The sequence below is a fragment of the Doryrhamphus excisus genome, linkage group LG9 (genome assembly GCF_037039965.1).
Source record: "Doryrhamphus excisus strain RoL-2023G ecotype Guam linkage group LG9, RoL_Dexc_Guam_v1.1, whole genome shotgun sequence".
In the NCBI taxonomy this organism is placed as follows: domain Eukaryota; kingdom Metazoa; phylum Chordata; class Actinopteri; order Syngnathiformes; family Syngnathidae; genus Doryrhamphus; species Doryrhamphus excisus.
Window position 1 is genome coordinate 170,703 of NC_136365.1, and position 17,175 is coordinate 187,877.

Genomic DNA, 17,175 nt, shown 5'->3' on the forward strand with positions numbered 1-17,175 from the left:
AAGAATACGATTACACTAAGACTTAAGGATAACTTCATTCTATGCATTCTATTCTATAATTCTATGAAAATGTATTAAAGAGACAGACTGAAAAAAGAGAGCAGACTGCATCTATTTCCACATTTGGATTTGTAATCATAAAGAATAATACATTTTATTTGTATAGCGCTTTTCAGAGTACTCAAAGACGATTTCCAGTGAAAAGAAAAAATATATACAAATACAGTTGAGTAAAAACAGTGGAAACGATGCATTAAAATACAATATCCATACATTCATTCAGAGCTAAAAACAAGGCGAAAAGCGGGACAGGACACATGAATGTACATGAATTTGATTTTGAATTTGAATTTGAATTTGATGAAAAAAATGGAATCATGTTCATTATTAGAATTTCTATCACCACAAAAATCTTTTTTAATGGTAATATGAGCATATGAGAGAGAAGTTGCCACAGACTTTCTGCAAAGGCTTGTGATTGAACACAGTGTTGCTCACCTTCTTCACTGGGGGGGGGGGGGGGGTAAAGTTATGGCGAGACGGGGCTGCTGCTGTTGTTAAATCTTGTAAAAGGGTTAGGGACAACTGATTTAATAATACATGCTCAACGCATACCTGCCCTGATGAAATGTTGGCTAAAAAAGAATGAGATGGAGGCTAACATAACATGCTAACAGTATGCTAACTTATTTCATTGTGGACAGGTTGGTCTTTTGTGGATATGTAAGTGTTTGTATGAAATACAATAGCTTGTTTATCCATCTACAACTTTTCTGACTATATTTTAAAAAAATCACAATGACTTGGGAAATGGTGTAAATAAAAACCACCAACAGCAGTTCTGCAACTGCACTATCATTTTTTTTGGAGCGAAACCGTAACACCCAAATCCTGAATGTAGTTCTTACACTGTGCTCCAATTACGATCTAATTTTCCCTTTCTTCTACAATGATAATGATAATACATATTGAAAGTCAACACAACCAGCCGGTAGGACGCAGCACAGATCGTGGCTATGTGTGGTCTCACCGTGCCTCTATGGTTGTCGTCATCCTACCATCCATACCTTTTCTACCACAGGAAGCTAGTTGTTGCTTTGTCAAAGATAAAACACGTCATGGTTTAACAGCTCCGTATGCAGCACCCCTCCCCGTGCACACAGTGTAGCGTAAGTGGATGTGGAAAAGGTGACCTTGCTCTGAGGTAAGGCTGACCCTCATTCAAGCCATTCGCCAACTGACAGTGAAATGTTGAACATGTTATATACCATGTTGGCCACACGCATGCACAAACACATGCATATTCAAACACAAGCATAGACACATAGTCAGATTCAATATTAATACTTTGAATTAACCAATTAGTCTTCAAGAAAATAGAGTAAACATTTTGAATGCTGTAAAATACAGACATTGTATGCAAAGCAAAACATACTGCAAAAATAACACATGTATTTTCAATCCAAAGTACGTCTGAACAAGGTCAATTTTCTCACATAGCCAGGTAGGTTCACAGTCACAGTACAGTAAGTGACTGCGAGTATGAGGCTCATATTACAAGCAAGCATGAATATGGACACGCCCTACCCTACTTTTCACACAGGAAAACCTACTATGCTGCCCATGTCTTCCTGGTTCCAAAGGTTAGCAAGAATGCTTGGATTTCCTTGATGGACTCTCAAGCAAAAACCGGGAAGGCTTACCTTCAACCTCGCAAGGCGGGCAAAGTAAGTACGGGGATTTTGACACGGCTTCATCAAGTAACAAGAGCAAATTGTGCTTACTGAGCTTTGGTAATATACTGGTAAAATACTGGTAATAGTAAAATATGCTTACCAATATTTCTTCTATAAAAATGACATTCAGCTTCTACTTCACAGTTTATCATATGAAAGATTTATCAGCAGTGTATCTTCAATGTCATGCATTTTGTCTTCACATTAAGAATTCCCACAGTTTGCCGTTGCCATTCCAGGGAATTTATTTCACACAGCATGAATGGCTTCCTTTTTTTTTTATTTTTTAAAAGGCACTTTTGTGTTGCGCAAGCAGAAGCTGAACCGAGCAAGTTGAGACACAGAGAGTATCCATGCTGCACATTCCTGTGCAGCACTGACAGTCACTGTTGCCAACTTTTCAGGAAGAATAGTACTATTGCTAGTACTATTGGCTAGTACTATTGGCTAGTACTATTGGCTGTCCAAATGATGTAAAATGCCGTAGGAAAAAAACATAACCTCGTAGGAGAGACAAAAATAGTGAGTCAAAACACTTTCATTATGTTTAGAACTACAACGAAACTTGATTCTCGCCTTGATCATTTAAAATTGTCCATGATTTCATCTAAATAAAAGAATGAATATTTATCTTGGCCTGTGCCAAGTTCTCCCATCATACGTTGGCTATTGAGAACCTTTTTAAATTAGCACAATTGACCATACAATAACAGATTATGCTGTGTTTACCTGAACAATTGGAGGAGAATCCACTTCATTTGACTAATAAACAGTAGAAATTAGGCATGTCCCGATAATTATTGGCCGATATCGGCATAAGAATGTGATATCAGTTGATATTGGTGTCAAATTTTTTCCAGATTATGAAAACCGATACTAAAAAATGCTGCATACAACACATGTGTCCATTCCACCACAGGAGATGTCATCTTATATGATGCACATATCGGCATCGGTATCAGCTGATATCAGTATCTGATTTTTTCCCGATTATGAAAACCGATATTAAAAATGCTTTACACAACACACATGTGTTCATTCCACCACAGGAGATATTTCATGCTACACATATTGGTATCAATAATGGCTGATATCGGTATCGGAAATTGAGAGTTGCATAATCCCTAATAGAAAAATAAACTAACAAGAATTAGAAACAGAATAAACCCCCTCCTCTTCTATCCAGGACTACTGAAGATTGTGAAACACTTGCATTTTAGATCTCCTCGTGTAAAACAGGGAGAGCTCCACCCCCTGGGCTCGCGTACGCGCGGTCCATTTGCAGTTTCGATGCGTAGAGCTCATCATCATGGCTTGTGACTGCCGTTGGGCGGGGAGGACGTGAGAACAGGGAGAACACAAAATGCAGAACAACACAGTACATGCTTGGAAGTCCAACACGGTCAGTCACATCCATAACAAATTTAGGGCCGAGTGCAAGGTTGCTCATGTCATGACTCCTGTCTCCTCAACTGGTGACTTTATGAAGCACCCTCAAATGTCCCAATCAGGTTGTCTTCTGCCTTGTTCCTAATGTCTTTTCTGCTCTCCTTTAGAAATGGAAGCCAGTGTGGTTGTCACTGGTCGCACCCAGCAGCAATGGGGTGGGTCGACTGGAGATTCAGAATATAGGAGGTAGGGGTGCACACTCATCTGACATACGTTCATGTCAATGATATCTGTTGTTATTACACTAACTGCAAATGCTGCGATAACATGAGTGAAAATTCAGACACTATCTGTCAGTTGCTATAATTAACACACTTAGGGGCGGATCTACTCAAGGTTTCTGTGTAAAAAAAAACAAGTAAAAACTGTACAAGTGTGTACAAAGCACATCTACTAAGGGGGTGGAATGAGGATTGTGTCTGCCAAATGAGCAAAATAGCACTCCTAATTCATTTAGTGTTTGTTGTCATGAACAATTTCCAGTGTGTATGAGCTGCACACACTAAATTCAGAGGAAAAACCATTGGAAATTGTTGGAGGTCATTACTCAATATAACGGTCTGACTTACGGTTTAATCTAACAAACATTAAACTCATCACCCAGCAACTTAACACCCAACCGTTATACCTTGGAAATATACAAATATGTATCAATATGAGATGAATATGAAACAAAGTTGATGATGGGCTTTTTACCTTAGGCCACAGTGTCTATGTGAGTGCAGTCCACCATGGTATGGTCTTCTGAACATTTTGTCTCCATCATTTGTCATGCAGGTGGTACGACAGGAGGTGAACACGGTACAGGGTTGAGAAGACACCACCAGCCTCAGGAAAGACAAGTCAAAGTGGTCCGGCTCACTGACTTAATCAGTGTCCTGAGACTTCCCCCAAATGCCGAGGCCTGTCCCATGGTACCTTCCAATATCATCCAGCTTTACTGAATGCTGCTCACGAGCATCAGCTGATTAAACTTGCTATCTGACTGTAGGAGAACATGTCAGCTTTTTGTGTGGAGACACAGGAAAGAACAATGGTCTTTGCCGCACACAAAGACGACTGTGTGGAGTGGGTGGAAAAACTTTGTCTTAACTCCTTTCAGGTAGGACCAGAAATTCTAACATTTGTTTGCTCTCTGTGCTTTTCCCACAAAACTATCTGAAATATTATCAACAATCAATATTATGATCCTGAAGGGGTCATGAGCTGGAATTTATGCTCTGCTGAATGATTGAATGGAATTGACTTCAATGCCTGTAAGTGCTTGATACATGGCTGCACGGTGGTGGAGTGGTTAGCACGCAGGCCTCACAGCTAGGAGACATTGATTTCTCTGAATGTTGTGTTTCTCAAGAGCCCAGAGACCAATCAACTTCATATGGAGGAAAACCAGATATACGCAACCGCGGGTGACGGTACCTATTTCTTTTATATTCTTGCTTACAGTCGATTCTCTAATTCTCCTTTTCTGACATTTTCAATGAATGTAATATATGAAATGAAACATGATGTCGTGAGGGCAAACCGGGAACTTTTGTAAATCCACACCTTGTGCTTACATGCCTCCTAATAAAAATGATACAACATAATTCTGTATGATGAAACATTTGTACAAAGATGTTGTTCCCTGTTTCCAGCCTCGGACTTCTGGGTGGTGGTGCAAAAGACGGATGCAGCACTCCGTTGTGGACTGCAAGGTTCGTATTGGCTGCAGGTTGGACAAAAGACCCTGCTCCTGAAAGATACGCAGAATATCAACATTGTTCAACAGTGGCCCTACGAACTGCTGAGACGATACGGTAACGATAAAGTAAGTGCTTTAAAATATGTCATTAGTTTGTCCCCAGAAGATTTTGCTACGTTTCAATTGCCACAGTTCATGCGCAACATGCAACAAGGTTTGAATTCCAATTTATGTTCATTCAAAAAAGAATGAACAATTCATTAGCCATTTTGAATAAGTAAGGGGAGGTGAAGCAGAAGTAGAAATGATGCATTAACATGTTTTTTTTCTTACCAGATGGTCTTAAGAATAGAAGCGGGCAGACGCTGCGACAGTGGTCCCGGAACATTTACTTTTGAAACGCATCAAGCTGAGAAAATATTCAACCTGATTCAGAGCACGATCAAGCAAAAGACTTTAGCTGTTACATCAGGCAACCCTCCCCAGAAAGAAGAGACAGTTTTAGTAACCAACTCACAGACTGACTCCCCTCTGCCCAAAACACCCGATGTGGCCAGTATGGCTTCCATTTTGGGAAGCAAGGGGACACAGGGAAATCTATCTGTTGTCTCAGAGGACACTGTGGGTTGTCAAGATGACTCTGCTCATTCCTCGGAAAGTCCATCGTCACAGCCAGCTCCTATCACCCTCATGCCTCTTCCGGTGGTCCCAAAGCTCGACAAATCCTCTCTCGGTCTTCCTTGTGGCCAATCGGAAGCGGAGTATGCCGACCCAAATGACTGCATCCTAACTTTACCAAAACCTAAAACTACCACGCCTCTGTATGTCGACCCGGCAAGTGTTCTTCCCCTTTGTCCTCCGAGTTTGCAACCTTTAAAGCCACCGTCTTTCACCCCTCATGGCCGTTTCGTCATCAGTGACCCAGACACTGTTTATTCCGAAGTGTATGATAAAGTCACCCCAGGCCAGAATGAACCATACGTCAGTTTGAGCCAAGGTAACATGATGCGTCTCCCACAGGATGAACCAATTTATGCTGAACCTGTGAGCAAGCAAGATGAAATAGCTCATAAAGATGGAACCAAGCCGGACCCATTCGCCCACCTCTACGCTCAAGTAAATAAAACACCTCTATCGTCTAGTCCCTCTCCAACCACCAGCACGTCTCCTTCCTCCTCTGCATCATCCTTAGCCAGCAGCATGGCCACCACTAAAATAGCAGAAAACGCTCTTGATGATGTCATCTATGAAAACCTAGGCCTCATTTAAATCCGTTGGTATAGCAAGTCTCCAGGCACAGCCAACTGTACATTGAGATACATACTGTATGTTTTGGTCTGCAATTTCATGTTCAAATGTTAGAACCAATGTGTGTTCAGTATGCATGCAATCCATTTTCAATCTGTGGTTTGTTAAACTGGTAGCTTCAACTATTTTCCAGTACCTACTTTTTCTGTTTTCTAGAGCCCCCGTCAATCATGTGCGCTTAGAAACATCATCACTACAATGAACTCCATGTAAACCAGTCGTCAAACTTGGTTGATTTTATCATTTGTGGAGCTGATCATGTTGGACAAAGTGGTAAGTCTGAAAACTTACAAGACTCGGAACCATTGGCTGATTTTCAACACTTGAGCAAAATGATCATGCTATGTTGTTTGGTTTATTTTGAAGCATATTTGGTTGTAGGTGCTGAGTGCTGGGCCTATCCCAGCTGACTTTCAGAATGAAACACCATGAACTATTTCAAATGTTCACATTTGGAGCTAAACTGTGTTAACTGCATTTGGAAGAGTCCCTACGATCCATAGCCTTCTGCACGCGACATTCCTCCATGGTTTTCCACTTTCTCCTTGCTGTTGTGGGTTCCTACATGCAAACTAGCCATGGTGAGCTCCTGTTAAATGCACCTTGTGGCCGTTTTTATGGCTTAAAACTGATCTAACAGTGACCTCTTTCTACTTGTTTAGATGTTTAAATATGTCTGCGGTATTGAATAAGTTAAGGGGGCAGCCAAAAATCCTGAGGGACACTGTTGGGCCATTTTTTCATGACCTGAATTACAACAATTCTGCAAAACCATTCCCCCCCACAGCTGTTGCTTATCACTTTTCACACAAGCCCATGTAGGGTTTTTTGTCCCTTAATAAAGTTTCATTTAAAAACTGAATTTTGTGTTCAGTTGTGTTCTCATTGACTAATATATCAATTTGTTTTATGATCTGAAACATTTGACATGTGACAAAAATCAGTAAAGGGGTAAAAATACTGTCACCACTGTATATGTGTTGAAACAGCGCCCTCTGCTGTGAGCATAGAGTCTATAACGGTTACGGCACGTGGTTTTCCCAGGCGGTCTCCCATCCCATCCAGCAGTCCCGACCCTCAGGCGTACTGCCAGGAATTCAGGAAGACTTCATCTCCATATACATGATATGATTGGTATTGGTGTATGTTGTTTTATTGTGATGAAATACTCCATATTTTTAATATAGCTGGTTTAGCTCTGACGAATTTGCCGACGGGGATCCTCTCTTCCCTCTCCTGTAAAACCTCCAATTAAAAGACGGATAACTTTGCTTTTATGACGTCACATTTGGTTTGCGTTCCTTCACGTTACTTATGTTTTCGCTCTCATTTTGGAATGAAAGGCGTCACCAATCAGTCGCGGTAAACACGAGACCACGTGACACAACCCGGAAGTGTGAGGAACGCTAGCTAATCTAATTTCACAAGGCTGGTCTGCGAAGGCAAGAGGAAGAGCGTCGAACGTCCGGCCTTCATCGGTAGGCTACTAGCCTTTAAAGCGAACGCGGCCATGAGTGTATTTGCTGCCTTTGGCCTGTTCCCCTCGCGAGAATCTGCCACTGTTTGGGGTTTGTCCCGCCTCGTGACCACTACGTCACACGTACTTCCTGTGATTGTGGAAGTGCTGGCCTGAAGCGTTCCTCCGCTCCAACTTCCTCCTGCCGATGCTGATCAACATGAATGCCGCTTTTAAGACTCAGCCTAGTTATTGTTTGCTAAACTCTCCTCTTCTCTGAGTCATCCGTACTCTGCTCCTCCACAGCCGCCATGTTATACACGGAGGAGGCCGGGTTGCCAGATGAGCGCAGCTTCTGGGAGGAGTGGTCGCTTCTGTTTTGGACCTCTGTGGCCGTGATGGTCCCGGTGGTCATCACCCTGTGGTGTAGCGTCCAACGCTCCAAGCGGAAAAGCCACATGAAGGAGTTCTTTCGCAAGAGCAGACACGGCTGGCACTACACGGACTTGTTCAACAAGCCCACCTACTGCTGCGTGTGCTCCCAGCACATCCTCCGCGGTGCCTTCTGCGACTGCTGCGGCGTGTGCGCCGACGAGCAGTGCCTGCGCCGGGCCGACCGGGAGCTTCCGTGCAAGGAGATAATGGCCCAGGGAACGGAGCACCGCTGGGTTCAGGGCAACGTGCCCCTGGCCAGCTACTGTGCAGCCTGCAAACAACAGTGTGGGACGCAGCCGAAGCTTTGTGACTACAGGTGGGGCATAGCAGGCTTTATGGCGGGTTCTTTCATTGGGTGGTCTTTTTTATTCACGTTGCATAACTACACATTCATTAAATGCACCACCACAGGAGATTAGTTGACGTATATCGAAGAGATTAGTCGACATCTGCCATCCAATGCTCTTTATTTTGCTCACGTCATCATCATCGTCATCGTCATCATCATTGTGTGATCATGGTGTTGGTGCCAATGACTTGCTGCATGCTACACACGTGTTGTGATGACAACAAGCAAAAAAGACAATGAACATTCATTCATTTCATTTTCATTACCGCTTATCCTCGGGGTGCTGGAGCCTGGAGCTTCAGAGCTGTGATAAATGGAACCAAGAATTCTGCTGTCTACCAAAATAATCCTTAAGGAGAACATCCAGCCATCTGTTGGTGACCTCAAGCTGAAACCAGCTTGGGTTCTGCAGCAGGACAATGATCCAAAACACAGCAGCAAGTCCACCTCTGAATGGCTGAGGAATAACTAAATGAAGACTTTGTAGTGGCCTAGTCCAAGTCCTGACCTGAGGCCTATTGAGATGCTGTGGCATGGCCTTAAAAAGGTGCTTCATGCCGTCATGTGAAACCCAGCAATCTTTATTGTGACTTTATTGATGAACTGATGATGAAATATGCATCAATAGTTATTTTCTCCACTACTTCAAATGCCTGTGTTCCTTCAACATATCCAGATGCGTATGGTGTCAGGCCACAGTACATGACGACTGCTTGGAAACCCTGGTGGATGCGAGCCAGTGTGACCTGGGTGAATTTCACAACCTCATCATCCCTCCTCATTACCTGCACCTCGTCAACAAGCTCCCCCGCAGACACCCGGACGAGTACACAAAGGTGGCTTGTGGTTTGCGCTCGTGCAGCATTTTTACACACGACCCTTCAAAGTCCCATTTGTGTCAAATGCTTGTAGCTGGCATCCTCGTGTGGCTGTGGCTGGACTCCCGTGTTGGTCTTGGCCAACACGCGTAGTGGAAACAACATGGGGGAGGCTCTGCTGGGAGAGTTTCGCAGCCTCCTCAACCCCGTGCAGGTCAGTCAGCAGCTTCTTGTTAGCGCCATTTTTGTTGTTGAGTTGTTGTTCTTAAAGTTCACAGGTTTCTTTTCCTTCCCCTCAGGTTTTTGACCTCTCGCAGTTAGCACCGTCCAAGGCCCTCCAGCTATGCACCCTGTTGCCCCCTGGTTGTGTGAGGGTGCTGGTGTGTGGAGGGGACGGCACTGTGGGATGGGTGCTGGATGCGATTGACAATATGAAGCTCAAGGTGAGATGAAACCAAATGACACAATCCTTATTTGAGACAAGAAGACTCGTTTTTCCCTTTTCTGTGCATTCTAAATATTGAAAAACAACATAGTTCACCTGCAAAGCCCTCGAAGAAAAACTCAACAACCTTTTATTGTTTATTGTTTATATTCATGATAATGTGTAATATGTACAGTATTTTGCCATATTTTGGATGTATTTTAAGCATTACAGGAACTTCTTGCCTGGACATATTGATTTCACAGAGCCTCATGAACGCTGCAACAACAGCATAGAGAGCACGTTTCCCCACACTTAAATGGTTCAGATCATCAAGCAAATGAAAATATCAGCCAATGACAACACAACTGAACACAACATGCAGTATTTAAATGAAACTGTTTATTATTAAGGGAGAAAACACCCAACATGGCTCTATGTGAAAAAGCGATTCCATCCAGCCATTGGGACCCCAGCCAAGCACAGTGAGAGCTGTTATCCTCAAATGGTGAAAACATGGAACAGTGCTGATGCTTTCCAGGAGTGGCCAAAATCGAGTAAAAAAATGTCATCTTTACACTCCTAATATTCTTTGTTGGTTAATGCTCGTGATCTACGAGATCACTGCAGGAACACAAGAGACGGCCAAAAGCCAAAAATGTACCACTTCCACATGGAATAGGAGGATACCTTTTTCATTATTTTATGTTGGACATGCCATGTCTCATCAGTGTAATGTTACCGCCGCCTAATGGCAGTAATCCCACATATAACTCATCTCTCTTGTCTTCACCCACGTGTCGCTTCATCTCTTGTGTCAGGGTCAAGACCAGTTCGTGCCAAGGGTGACCATCCTCCCGCTTGGCACAGGAAACGACCTCTCCAATACTTTGGGCTGGGGGTCGGGGTATGCCGGAGAGATCCCGGTGGAACAGGTTCTTCGCAACATCCTGGATGCAGAGGTGGTCAAGATGGACAGGTGGAGTATTTAACGACATCACCAGTATAGACTGTAGCTTCTTGGCACTGCATGATGATGATGATGATGATGATGATGATGATGAGGTTTAGTCTTAGGGCGGACTCAGACTAGCCAAGTGGTGCCATGCTTGGGCCTGTGAGTCACGTGATTGCAACTGTCAACTTGCTGTCGTATTGTCCTTGCAGCCAGCTTCCCAACACCCCCCATACAGTGGTCGGGCAGGTTGACAACAGTTATTATTGAAACGTATGGACCAGCGAAAGCTGTTGTCAACCTGCCAACCCCCTGAAAAACCAAAGGACGCTTGGGCCCACTTTGACATGTTTGGGAATTTAGCCTAAAAAATAAATCTGCATTCTTTAGTTTTTCCCTAAATTTGGACCCCACCTGCTAAAGCTATAACATTGTGCTTATCCATAACTCTGATTATTGACTATAACCATTTTCAGATGGAAAGTGGAGGTATCTTCCAAAGGCCTCACTATTCGAAAACCAAAGGTGAGTTTAGAGCCTTGTTGTAATTCATTGTAAACTTTGGGATGCTTTGTTTGTGGATTCTGCATCTTAGGTTCATAGGAATTGTCAATTACCCATCAGGACAAATGTAAATTTGGTTTATGTGATTGTGATTGATTGAGTGGCCAGCCCAAATTATTACTTATTACTTATTATTACCTTGCTTCTTGCCTCAAAGTCTGTAGCAATGGTACAAATCATATAAATAAGGCCATAAATAGGTTTTCTTTGCTGTGATTGCAATGTTTAGCACCAATTGGTGGGCAATGAACGTTTAAATAAAAACGTTTGTCCTCCCTTTGCCACAAAACCGTAGGGTCTCAGTAAACATTCAGTCTCATTTAGTAGTTTTCAGTGGAAGTAGTAGGAGGTCATTCATTCATTCATTTATTCATTCATTCATTTTCATTTTCTGCCGCTTATGCTCACAAGAGTCACAGAGGATGCTGGAGCCTATCCTAGCTGTGGGGTGAGAGGAGTGGTCCACCCTGGACTGGTGGCCAGCCAATCCCAGGGCACATATAGACAAACAACCATTCACACTCACATTCATTCCTATGGACAATTTGGAGTGGCCAATTAACCTAGCATGTTTTTGGAATGGGGGAGGAAACCGGAGTACCCGGAGAAAAGCCACGCATGCACGGGGAGAACATGCAAACTCCACACAGAGATGGCCGAGGGTGGAATTGAACTGGAGTCTCCTAGCTGTGAGGCCTGTGTGCTAACCACAGCTGCAGTGGAGGTTAATGGGGGAAAGTAAATACATGGACTCCAGCTCCCCATTTAGTTTGAAGTACTAGTGTAGTAAGTACTACAAAATGAATGAATGAATGAAGGCACAAATATTATGGAGTGTGTATCGAGTAGACTGCCTCGCCTCTGCAGGTTCTGTCCATGAACAATTACTTCTCGGTGGGGCCCGACGCTCTGATGGCGCTCAACTTCCACACACATCGAGAGAAAACACCGTCCTTCTTCTCCAGCCGTATCATCAACAAGGTGACAACCAGCTTCCACAAATCATAAACACGTCAGAATTTGAAAAGATGTCTTGCATTCATGTTTCGCCAGGCGGTGTATTTCCTGTACGGCACCAAGGACTGTTTAGTGCAGGAATGCAAAGACCTGGATAAGCGGATTGAGGTACTGCTACTTTGGTCATGCAAGGAAATACCGTGGTTACTGCACCTACTGCACCTGTGGACTACAGACGTCTACGTGTGATGGATAGATGGTTCATAGATGGTTCATAGATGGTTCATAGATGGTTTATAGATGGTTCATAGATGGTTCATAGATGGTTCATAGATGGTTTATAGATGGTTGAAGCTTACAATTAGTGGCCTCATCATTAATCAAATCAAATGACCCTCGTTTATCACCTATTGTTTCGTTAAATGAGTATGTTAAGTGAGTATGTCTGACAAACAACTACCTTGTATCAGCCCCACAGTCCACACCAGACACCCCATTCTCCCAGCAAACACGATTTGGATCATTTTAGGAATGACTGGCAGTTTGTGAGCGCTTCATACTGTACCTTTAAAATACTATTTACCTGGAATATTCAAATGATTTTTACACACGTGCTTATGTGGTGTGTATGTTTGTCCCTCAGCTGGAACTCGATGGTGAGAGGGTGCCGCTGCCCAGCCTGGAGGGCATCATAGTTTGCAACATTGGCTACTGGGGGGGTGGCTGCAGACTCTGGGAGGGAGTGGGAGATGAACCCTGCCCCCCCACACGGTAAGACAAGCGTGAACACAAGCCTTTAACACAGAAGCTGCTGTCAGGGACACAATTAGCAAAGCTACTTTGAAATTGCCATCAATCTTGAACTCAATTCCAGTGGTTGGATGTACTTCACTGTCCATCCATAAACATGTCATTACGCTAACATACTGGAAGGAATTGCATCACAGCAGCTGGAGGACTAGGCTTTCATGCGAAGCAGAATGGGGGTTGTTTTGGTCATCGTAATGCTAATGGTTTTATTTCATTTCAACATGCATCAGATTCCAATTGAGTGCATCCCATAATCACTTCCCAGTTCCACATGTCCAAAAGGAGTAGGAAGAAGCAAAGCTTATTAAATCCTACCCCTCCATCTGGTACTTTTACAATCACTAACTCTTACATTTGGTCACTTCCTGCTTTCCATAATACAGTTCAAGGTTTTTTTTCGTTTGTTTTTTTTTTAAATAATGCACCTTGTACGGAAGTACTGGGTGATATGAGCATCCAATGCCATAATGGGTACCATAGTGCATGTCAATATAGTGATATACTATATAGCACATCATGACTGGTTCAAGACTCTTCATCCTTGGATTTAGCAAACATCAACTGCTTGTATTGTTTCTTGAATTGGCTCATCGTTGTGCATTGTTTGATTTCCTTACTCAATCCATTCCATAGTTTGATTCCACATACTGAAATGCTATGCTAACGCTAACGTAGTCCTAGCATAGAAGTGTTTCAAATGTACTTCTTCCCTAAGATCATATTTCTCCTCTCTTGTAGAGAAGTATTGGATGACATTTTTAGCTAATTGCTTATTTTTAGCCTTATGCATTATTTTAGCTGTTTGAAGATGAACTATATCAGCAAGTTGAAGTATTTGTCATTTTACAAATAAGGAGTTAGTATGTTCTCTGTAGGCGGAGACAAGGAAGCAACGTGATCAAGTTCAGCAGAAAAGTGATATTTCAGCACACATTTGGCGGGTTTTCAAATGTGTCGAGGAGTTTGACACATAGCTGAAGGAGTAAAAGCACCTGAAACCCTTTTCTGCCGTAATATTCACAATAATTCCTAATCTGCTTCTGACCTATGACCTCTCCTACCTCTACCTCTCTAGCTCACATGCAGTAGCTAGCGTGGTAACGGTGATGTTTGTCTCTCCGGCAGGTTGGACGATGGTCTGCTGGAGGTGGTGGGTGTGTTCGGTTCCTTCCACTGTGCTCAGATCCAGGTCAAGCTGGCGAATCCAGTCCGACTGGGACAGGCCCACACAGTCAGGGTACGGCCACAGTACACATAATATTGTACTAGCATATTCCCGCACGGTGCACGTTAAAAGTGACGGACAGCTTGCGTCATGCGTTTACTTGCTAATCAAATACAAGCTGCAAGAGCACCTCCACAGAGTGCAGGCCAGGGTTTGGCCAGCTAATGAGTTAGTAGTTAGTAGCCGCTCCGAGATTGGCTCCACAAGGAAAAGGTAGGATTTTAACATTAAAAGTCCAATGACAAAATCTAAAGAAAATATTCTACTACGTTACACTCTTCTACATTCTGTGTGTATGCTGCTGGCCCCGCCTCCACCCACCAAGACAAGAGACTGTATGACTGACAAAAGGGTTCACTCTGTTCATGCCGTTGCTCTCTGGAGCGTCAAGGTGCTGGAACCAGTGAACTCTCTTCCTTCCTGTTTGGAGGCGGGACACATTCAGGACTTGCTAAATGGAGTCCATTTTCATTTATTTATCATCATCATCATCATCATCATCATCATCCAGGCTTAGTACCTACGAGACATTTGTTTCCTGAACTAGAAATCTTACTGTGAGATTTGGTGACACCCCCTGATTTGTTCTGTTGTCATCAATATTTGCGTCAGCAGCTGGTCCTCAAGAGCTCCACAATGCCGATGCAAGTGGACGGGGAGCCGTGGGCCCAGGGCCCGTGCACCATCACCATTACCCACAAGACCCAGTCCCTCATGTTGTACCACAGCGCAGAGCAGACGGACGATGACGATGACGAATCCAGCGCCTCCGAGGCGGAGAACCCCACCCCTCACGACTCACCCAGACCTCCTTTGGTAGCGTCCGCTCATGCTTGAATCATCACGTGATCGTGCTTTCATTTTTATACAATAATCCGATCTTGTGGGGGCTCTTTTCATGAAATGTTAACCTTTTTAAAGCGCCAACCCCCCAGTAGAGGGGGCAGTGTGGTCCCATTTATGTTGCTATGGCAACCACGGCGCTATGCCTTTATCAACATACACTTGTCACACATCGCTGTTACTGGACGAATGTCTAAAAGCTAAACCAAACCAATCCAAACCACAAGCCACTTGCTAAGTAATCAAACGTAGTACTAAAACTTGATTTATTCCTGTCTTCTACTGCTATGTACACAGTACACAGTCTCCACTCTACTTTGAACCCAACATCATCCATGTAGAAATGATTGATTTTTCTAGCAAGACTATCAAGCCCTGAGATGAATACTTGTACTTGTCCACGTGCCATAGTACATAATATTGCTGACAATGCTATGTTTATTAATACAATTAAACTGCCATTTTAGGTGTGCACATATTCCGTAGACCCCCCACCCCCCACTCTCCCCACCCACAAGCCAGCAGGCGGTGTTTTGCAGACACGAAGGTCTGTCATGTTGTGGTGTGGCTGCACATTCCCCGTCACACAATCGCAGTACTAAAAACACGCATGCATACAAGCATTGCAATATTTACTTGACCAATGTGTATTTTAAAGCTGAAAACAATCACTGGATGTCTGTTAACTTCTTGACGCACTGAATCACAAAGCTCAACGCTGAATAACTTTAAGTTTATCACTGCTGTTTGTCTTACTCACTAGTGGAGCTTTTTCTAAAGTACTTTGGTTATTTATTTTTAACATACATTCATTTTATACCGCTTTTCCTCACGAGGGGTGCGGGGTGCTGGAGCCTATCCCAGCTGTCTCCGGGCGAGAGGCGTGGTCCACCCTGGACTGGTGGCCAGCCAATCCCAGGGCACATATAGACAAACAACCATTCACACTCACATTCATACCTATGGACAATTTGGAGTGGCCAATTAACCTAGCATGTTTTTGGAATGTGGGAGGAAACCGGAGTACCCGGAGAAAAGCCACGCATGCACGGGGAGAACATGCAAACTCCACACAGAGATGGCAGAGGGTGGAATTGAACCCTGGTCTCCAAGCTGTGAGGTCTGTGTGCTAACCACTCTACCACCGTGCCGCCCTTTTTAACATCCAATACTCCCAAAAAAAACAGGAGGGACTGCACCTGGTCCACCCGGAAAAGACAGGCCCGGTGTATTGCAATAATCCCCTGGGTATTGCAGTTAATTGGTTCCTGAGCCGACCATCGCATTGTTCCGTAGATCAGAAAAGAGCACATACAGCACTCTAGCCCCCCCATGGTCACCTTACAGCACTCTAGCCCCCCCATGGTCACCATACAGCACTCTAGCCCCCCCATGGTCACCATACAGCACTCTAGCCCCCCCATGGTCACCTTTGTGCCTGTATTACCCAATATAGGAAGCACAATCAGTGCAAATAAGACGGAAATTAAAAATGATTGACTCAGACGTAGCATGTAGTCGCGTTATGACGAGTACTTCCTGCCGTGGATATTGTCACAGTAACATTACTGACACCTCGTGTACAATCTGACTATCGTACACCATTCCAGTAGATGTGCTTACTATATGGTTACATCGCAAAAACACATACTTCATACTTCATACATTGAAATGACAGACAAGCATTCACCTGTGAAATACTGAAACTTGTTCATTGGTTATGCTAAAGATATGCCAGGCCTCGGTCTATGAATGTGAGTACAGCGAATAAACTGTTATTTATTACCGTTTCATTTCACTCTTGGATTTAGTGTTTTTTTGACTTGTGTTCTTGGTGTGTTGTGTGTACACCGAGTGACTTAGGAGTTCATTTAGCTCTTCTGTAACCCGAGGACCACCACATGTGAACCCCAAGTACTGACACTGATAACTGCATTATTTGCCAATTGTGATAGAAAGTCATGATGTCACAGTTAAATGAACATCTAATTATTGTGCTGGAATGTTGCTAAATGACAGCTTTTAGTAAGAATTTAAAGAAACGTCCTGTGAATTTGCTACTTTAGATGTCAAGAGTTTGACTGAACTGAATGTAAACAGGAGAGGTTTATGGATTTTAACATTGCCATAAATATTTTCATACAAGTCATGTCCGAGCGTCC

At 43.5% G+C, this 17,175-nt stretch overlaps 2 protein-coding genes across 3 annotated transcripts; both read left to right on the plus strand.

Annotated features, from left to right (window-relative positions):
* The first annotated feature begins 1,593 nt into the window (after positions 1-1,593).
* Positions 1,594-7,039, plus strand: LOC131142212 (uncharacterized). 2 transcript variants are annotated; one of them, XM_078793117.1, is made up of 7 exons: positions 1,594-1,727; positions 3,293-3,371; positions 3,963-4,099; positions 4,177-4,287; positions 4,540-4,600; positions 4,823-4,995; positions 5,206-7,039. In XM_078793117.1, exons 1-7 carry the CDS (start codon positions 1,671-1,673, stop codon positions 6,136-6,138), a joined length of 1,551 nt encoding a protein of 516 aa, XP_078649243.1. In that variant the 5' UTR covers positions 1,594-1,670; the 3' UTR covers positions 6,139-7,039. The 2 variants fall into 2 exon arrangements, with proteins under 2 accessions (XP_078649243.1, XP_078649244.1); XM_078793118.1 differs by lacking the exon at positions 3,293-3,371 and having other exon boundaries at positions 1,610-1,727.
* Positions 7,040-7,595: 556 nt separating this feature from the next.
* dgke (diacylglycerol kinase, epsilon) lies at positions 7,596-17,173 on the plus strand. Its single transcript, XM_058075176.2, has 11 exons — positions 7,596-8,384; positions 9,094-9,253; positions 9,330-9,449; positions 9,535-9,678; positions 10,481-10,638; positions 11,091-11,139; positions 12,046-12,159; positions 12,232-12,303; positions 12,779-12,906; positions 14,071-14,182; positions 14,786-17,173. Exons 1-11 carry the CDS (start codon positions 7,945-7,947, stop codon positions 15,005-15,007), a joined length of 1,719 nt encoding a protein of 572 aa, XP_057931159.2. The 5' UTR covers positions 7,596-7,944; the 3' UTR covers positions 15,008-17,173.
* Positions 17,174-17,175: the final 2 nt, after the last annotated feature.